Raw genomic sequence first — 7,516 nt, forward strand, 5'->3', positions numbered from 1 at the left:
CCCCACGTCGGCATTTTGTTTCTTTCAGTTCGCAGTGGTCCCTTCCTGCAGGAAGGCCTGGGCAGATGCAGCGCTCTGTGCCACCGCTCACCTGGCGGCTGCGATACCTGAGCAGAGATAGCTTTCTGCTCCTTGGCGTGACCCATTGTTGCTTTGCTTATCGTGCTTTACAAAGCGAATTTTTATTTTTCTGTTGTTTCCTCTGTCACTTCTTCCTGCCCCCCGGCCAGAGCGCAGGCGCCACCGCCGGGCCGGCATTGGCGGGCCCCCCCCCCGCGCCGTACCCAGGAGGCCGCGCGGCGCCGAGGTCAAGATGGCGGCGAGGGCGCCTGGTGAGGCGGCTGGGGCGCTGACGGGGCAGCGGGGGCGCTGAGGGGGCGGCGGGGCCGGGTCTGTCCCTGGCCCCCTCCCGCCTGCAGTGCTGGGCTCACCTCGGCCCGCGCTGGGCAGCGAGGCGGGCCGTAACGGGGAGAGGGGGAGCTGGTGTGCACAGTATGCCCTTGACAGGGACAGAGAGTGCCGGTTCCACAGTCGCCGGGGGAATCTCCTCAGCGGCCTTCCCGCGGCAGCGGAGGGAGCCTGGCCCCCATAGCTGAGCTTTCTGGGCGCAGAGAGCGCTCGGGAGCACTAGAGGAAGCCTTGGGCTGCTCCTGAGGGGCCCCGGGCATTGCTGTCCTGCGCGGGTACCCCCTCGGTGCGCAGTCGGGCTAAGGTTATTCCTTGTCTGGCCCTGAAGGACGAAGGAGTAGCTAAGCAACCTGCTGAGGTAGTGCTCTAATGAGCTCTTTTGGGGTGTTTTGGGGATGAGCTGGTAAGACGGATGACTTAAAAGTCACGTAAAACAGCTCGCCCGCGCTGCGTTGCTCGTGTCGTGCCGTTCGTGGCCTTCTAGACCCCTTTTGAGGTATTTGCTTATGTGTAAAAGCACCTCTGCCGTCCCAAACCACATTTAAAGGAAGGTGAACGTGCTATATGTGGCATGGAGGTCTGGTTTTGTTTTGGTTTGGGTTTTTTTTTGTCTGATTAATTGTTTTTGTTTGGTTGGGGGTTTTTTGAGGTTTTAGTGTGGATTTCGTGGTTGACTTTGGCAGCTCCTTGAAAAAGGAATAGCATTCAAATATCTGGAGAGGAGAGCAGAAGGTTAACAGTATGATAATAGCTAGACTTGAAGTCACATAGTGACAGCCAAGGAACCTAGATAAATTATTGAAAAAGCCTGATGGTTTTGCTTTATGCAGACACTATGGGTTTGGCTTATGTAAATGTTACAGAGTCTAAGAGTTTTGTTGTTGTCTTTGATGAGGAATTGGTAGCATTTTTCCAAGTCTTAAAGCAGCCTAATATTCAGATTTAGTGAAATGGGTTAAACTCTTGTATGTAATGAGTTCAGTGTCAGTTATGGGATACTGAGAAGTGGAGGCCAAGTCATGTATGGTCAAATTCAAACTCGATGCAATGTTACATTGCTGCATGTGTTGGAGGCCAGCAAATATTTGTGTACTGCACAGTACTGTGTAAATGTTGAATTTTACCTTGCTGTGCAACTGATGTTCATGTTCATTTGCATGTTCAGTTGCAGGAGGTGGTCGCCTGTTTGACAGGATTTGCAAGTGGTATTATAATGCAGCTGGATTCAACAAATATGGTAAGTGTTTCATCGAGTTTTAAAAATTGCAAATGTAACAGTTCTCAAACTAGTTATGGTTCATAGCTGGCATATGTACATGCAGGTTGGCATGAGTCCTTTTGATCAAAACTAGCTACTACTTCTGTGGTGAAAAAAGTTGGCAATAACTTCAATTATTTCTGTTATTTCCATTATTTCTGTGTTTGCTCATGTTCCAGTGAATTAACTTATCACAGCTAAGGCCAAGCTGGGGCAGTTGAAAAAACTTTCACAAAGCAGTCCTGAAAACTCAATTATTTACATTTCCCCACTGAGTCACTTTCACTGGCCAGTGTCTTCTAACCCACAGACTGCCCTTGAAGCTGGAGAGGTTCTCACTGATAGTAGTCAGCCTATCTGCAGTACTTACGCAGAGTATCCAAAGTGCAAAAAGGATTATAGTTGTTCTGCCCTTTGTGTCACCATAACTTCAGCTGGCATCACCCTGGCCTGCACAGTGGTGGAATAGGTGTCAAAACAGGGCTTCCTTAAGGAGAAGAGGGTCCCCTAAGGGTATTGCCTTCAGTTTATTCAGAGTTGTTACCAAGTTTGTTTCAACCATTTAGATGGCAGAACAGTTCTTGTATGACAAGAATCTGAATATTCAGATGCTGCAATTTATTGCTCACCACAATACAAACAAATCTCTTAAAGGAAGTTAACACACCTGCCCTGGGGAAGTTAGAAAAGAATTACAAGAAAACTGTAAATAAGTAGCTTAGATCCTTCTTCCAGAGATGCAGTGCTTAATTCCTCTTTTATAGTGCCTGTCTGCTGAATTTCTGCTGCTTCTCTGGAAATGCAAGTAAAAAATTAGAGAAGCACCAAATTTAATATAGTGATTAAACTAGCAGCAGTGCTCCCTGTGCCTTTGAAATAAATTACAAAACTGAATTTAAAAATATGTGGCTCAAATTTTTCTTTTATTGAGACATTACTGCCAAATCAGTCGCATGAGATGAAAACCTTTAACAACAAGTCAGTAGGTATGTTGTAGTAATCACCTTGGAATGCCAAAGAAGTAATGTTTTGTCCTATTTTCTTAATACTGAACCTTACAGAAAGGTTGGTTGAGTTTCAAGAATCCTTTGTTGCACAGAAGGTGTGGGAGTGTGATTAGTTTTGAGAAGTCTGAGTGTTTCTTCCTGATTTAACTTCTGTTTTGGAGCTCACACACCAAGATAGAGCTTTGGGTTTCCATAGCTTCATATAGTCAGCAGAGGTCTGGTCATCATGAGCAGGGCAGTTTAGAGAAATATTCTTCAGTACTGAGAGAGTCTCATCTGTGGCTGACTGACTCTAATGGATTCAGAGCTCTCAAAAACCCTTTACCTGGACAGTCATCTTTAACAGAGATACAAAATTAGATGCACAGAAGTTCTCTCCTTAGATCCAGAGAAGTTTTTGTTCTGTCTGTGTATATTCTCATGAAACACATTGAATGAAATACCCATTTTCCTTATTCCTCTTTAAGAAAAGGATTGAAAAAAATAAATGGAGTCTGTGTTAGGATTGCTTGTTCTCTCTGAGCAATTAGTGGCTCTCCTGGATTAGTTTGACTTTTCTTAACAATTTTGTGCTGGAAGTGTTTTGCTCATGGTACATGGGCAAGTGTCAATCCTAAATCTTACTGAAGAGCATTTATTCAGTGGTACTGTAACTTCCTCTTGGTGCAGGGTTAATGCGGGATGATACATTGCATGAAGACGATGATGTGAAAGAAGCACTGAAGAGACTTCCAGAGCACCTGTACAATGAGAGAGTATTCCGCATAAAGCGAGCTCTGGACTTAAGCTTGAAACATCAGATCCTTCCCAAAGACCAGTGGGTGAAGTATGAAGAGGTGTGTGCATGGAATGTTTCCAGGGTGCAGCTCTTAAATGGCACTGGTGGTTGGGATTTGCATTCTCTGGGGAGACACATGTTTACATGTTCTCTGTAGTGAACGAATCAGTATCTGATGGAATACCTCTGGAAAACACTTTGGATTGCAGTTTAAAAATCTGGTTTTCTGTTTGAATTAATACATTTTTCTCAAGATGACAGAAGGTTAAGCTGCAACTCAGAATCACAGTGCATTGTTTGCGTTCAGACAAAATATTTCTTCTAAGCTGTCAGATAAAGAAATACAATGTAAATAGCTTTGGAATTCTTAAAGAAGGTCTCCTGCTTTTCTGATTAATTTCTTAATCTTGCAGAAAATCTTGAGCCAAAGCTTTTATTCATGAAGGTGCCAAAGAAGAATAATTTGAAGGGAAATCATGCATTAAAATAAGTGCCACCTTGTACTTTAAAAAAACAAACTTCACTTTCCTTATCAGATGTAACTAAATTTTATTTTTTGGTAATGAATTGGTTGACAGACTTTGCATCACTGTCCACCTCAGCTTTCTCCAGATTACCTGGCAGAGAGGAATTTTATCGTCAAACTTTTGAGTATAGGAGAGTATAAAGGTATTAATGCATCTCTGAATAAGGCTGTTTCTTTTAGTCTCATATCTCATATTTAGGTAACTGCTGCATTGAATAATTGGTCACATATTTCCCCAAGCAGCAGTTTGGTTTGTAAGTGTTGAATATGGTCAGGGTGTTTAATCAAATACAAGTTTACAGTGCTGTTTAGAAGTTATGCTCAAAAGAGAGTATCTGGAGTATTATTGTTGAACTTTGAACTAATTAAAGTGGATCTAGTACATTTGAGTATCTGCCAAAAGGAACACTGTTTCTAAAGGCATAACTGGAAACATCACTTTGCCTGCTAACGTTGATGAGGCATTAGGAATTAGTGGTTGCTGCAGTAGAGAACTTGTCATCACAGACTTGGCAGACACAAGGTTTGCATTTTCAAGGTAAGAAAGGCTGGATTTTTTTTTTGTTTGTTTGTTTTCCTTGATAGGTTGGTGTTTAGTCAAACCTGGGAAAGAATTAGAAAGAAATAGTCTGTAGGAATGACTTGAGATGTTTCTGGACCTTGCTGTAAGTTTAAATATATTTCTTCTTATATCTCTTCTTTTTCAGGATCACCGTTATCTTCAACCATACCTAAAAGAAGTAATCCGTGAAAGACAAGAAAGGGAAGCATGGAACAAGAAGTAACTATTGAACTACTTCATGCAAATATCCAGATATTTCTGTTATTTTAAACATTTGGTTGTAGAAGTCCATAGGGAGGCAGTTGTGGGGCTGAGGAATACTGTTTCAGCTTGTTCATTGAGTCTGATCATCCAACTAAAATAAACATGTCAAACTATAAAAATCTTGGAAGAGTTCTTTCTAAATGTTAACAAGCTAATGTTCAGATCTTTCCTGTGAGCATATACATTACACATTAGCTTAGTGGTATGCAGTCTTCATTCCAGCTTTTGATTCTTGCTCTTTTCATCATACAGCTGTTTTCTGCAGTAGTAGAATTAGGTAAGAAATGTTCAAGGCTGTTGGTGCTAGTTGCTCTCTTAAGTTAAAGAGGATTTGATATTCATTCATCAGTTGTCACTGTGGACAGCAATACTGAATCAGTATTGATGTTACAATGGTATTGTGAGACAGCAGAATGTAATATCCTGTGTACCCAAGCAGATACATATTGTAAAAATGGAAAATATAGATGATTCCTTCATCATAAAATAGGAAATGTTTCACTAACGTTTTATACCATATACATTGTTAAGCCTTAAAAACTATTTTCATGTAAAACATAATGACTGTCTCACTTCTGCTTTTTGAGACTTTTTATTCTTTTAAAGAGTAAAAGTGGTATTCTGATGTACTTTAAACAACATAGTACTTAACATAGTTAACTTCTCATGGGTTTTTTTAGTCACCTAAAGCATGCTCTAGTTTTTAGTGATTCGTATCCAGAAAATACTGGCTCTCACTGGCTGAAAACCTGGAGTTTAATGGTAGTGTGCATTTGAGGCAGATACTGGTATAAAGCATAAAATTCAGAGCCTGTTGTGTAACCTTCTGCATAAAATACAGAATCTTGCATGATGGCCTCAAGGTTTGCTTTTTTCCTTTTGTTATGCATGCTTGTCTGCCAAATACAACACTCAGTTTACAAAAAGAAAAAGGAGCAAACCACATCTGCAGTTTTGAATTGGTATAACCAAATAATAAAATATTGGATTAGAAGCTTTTAGCTTTGCTCATCACTCTGTTGCTAACATTTCCTTGCTTGCTTAAGTCCCTTACATCTGTAGGATTGATACAGTGATCCCTCAGAACTTGACAGCCTGATGTGGCAAAACAAAATTCTGCAAAAATACCTTCATTGCCAATATTCCTCTAAAGTCTGCATGGAAAATATATTAAGAATTTGAGGTTTCGTTTTTCTCCTGTAGTAAAATCTAATGATTGAACCATACATAATTTGATGTGTTTTTAGGAACTTTATGATTTTCTTCCAAGAGACAAATAGGGCATGAAGTTTCATACTTCTCCTTATAGAATTATTAGAGTATAGCTTTCTAATGAAATTAGAACTATTTCATTATCTCTTAGAATTATATTGGAAGACTTAATTATATAGTGAAAGTAGTACTTTAAAATCATAGCTGGTAAAATTTCTACTAAAGCTAGAATTCTGTGGAATGACTTTTATCTGCTTATTTGACCACAGGTTTTGATTAAAAAAAAGCCTCTCTATAATTACTTGCTTTATACAAAAGGGCTTTGTTGGCATAAGATGCTTAAAAATAGGCTGACCTTTGAGGGAAGTGCAAAGCAGCCACACCACAGTTGGCCTAAACCATCTGAAATCACTGACCCCTTTACTCTCAAATGTAACATCTTAAAGAGTCAGAGGTCAGTAGTAGAAGTTAATAAAAGTGTCTCTCCAAGTATTTTTTTGGGCAGCTCAAGGGAAAGAGGAAAAAGGAACCTATCCTGTTAAGAGCTAAGCTGTTAAGAGCTTTCCTGTTCACTGAAGCTTCATTTAGATGGGTTTTCAGATGCTTCTGATTTGGATTGATAATTTTTAACTTTAAATTTCCATAGTGTCTGAAGTAGTCTTCTGTCAAAGCATTTTGAAAAATTTACTATTGTCTAGTTGTATCTTGGAAGGCTATTAGTAAGGAAAATGTTATTTGCCATTTTTTGGCAGAGATGGGTGTGTATTTGAAACATTTAGGAGTATCTAAAAATGATGAGGAATAGGGAGGAAGGAGGTTGGTGTAAGAGTGGCATCTATTGCCTGGGAACCAGGAGCTATAGCAGCTTTGTGTTAGAGACCAAACTCTTCCTTAGGATATGTGGTGTGAGATCTGTATGCTTCTGCTACTGGCTAATGAATGAGTAGCTTGGGAGACATTTCATATTTCACCTTCTGGTGTTCTCCTCTATACACACTGAGTTGACAAACATTAATCTTAGCCAGAAGGAATAGGAGTTTTCTTGTATGTAAGATTTGAATCCTGCTGGTGACAAGTTGGAGGGTCAGCCTGATTCCCAATTTTGAATGCTTGTAGTTATGCTTAAAAATGTCTGGGATGGGAAGGAATGCATTTGCAAAAATGGAGTTTCAGAGCTGTAATTTCACTGTATTGATTCTACCCCACCTGTCCATCTCTCTGTGGAATCCTGCCCTCTGAATCTTCCCCGCCTGTGCAGCCATCAGCTTGCTATCTGCAAAGCTGCCTCATTTTAAGGAAAAGCTTAGTAACAGTAAAGGGGGTCAGATAGCGAGGGAGGAAAGGAAAGGAGGGGAAAGGAGGGAAAGGGGAAAGAAAAAAGGGAAAAGGAAAAAGAAAAGAGAAAGGAAAGGAAAGGAAAAGGAAAAAGAAAAAGGAAAGAAAAAAAAAGGAAAAAGGAAGAGGAAAGGGGAAAGGAAAGGGAAAAGGAAAGAAGAGAGAA

The 7,516-nt window shown here is 40.4% G+C and overlaps 1 protein-coding gene across 2 annotated transcripts; it reads left to right on the forward strand.

The window, feature by feature from the left end:
- The first annotated feature begins 203 nt into the window (after positions 1-203).
- Positions 204-5,797, forward strand: UQCRB (ubiquinol-cytochrome c reductase binding protein). Of its 2 annotated transcripts, none has more exons than XM_071421549.1 (4): positions 204-332; positions 1,574-1,645; positions 3,343-3,509; positions 4,685-5,797. In XM_071421549.1, exons 1-4 carry the CDS (start codon positions 314-316, stop codon positions 4,760-4,762), a joined length of 336 nt encoding a protein of 111 aa, XP_071277650.1. In that variant the 5' UTR covers positions 204-313; the 3' UTR covers positions 4,763-5,797. The 2 variants fall into 2 exon arrangements, with proteins under 2 accessions (XP_071277650.1, XP_071277651.1); XM_071421550.1 differs by lacking the exon at positions 204-332 and adding an exon at positions 745-766.
- Positions 5,798-7,516: the final 1,719 nt, after the last annotated feature.

This window comes from Agelaius tricolor, unplaced genomic scaffold, assembly GCF_023055355.1.
Source record: "Agelaius tricolor isolate 1412-34295 unplaced genomic scaffold, bAgeTri1.0.p SCAF_2, whole genome shotgun sequence".
NCBI lineage: Eukaryota > Metazoa > Chordata > Aves > Passeriformes > Icteridae > Agelaius > Agelaius tricolor.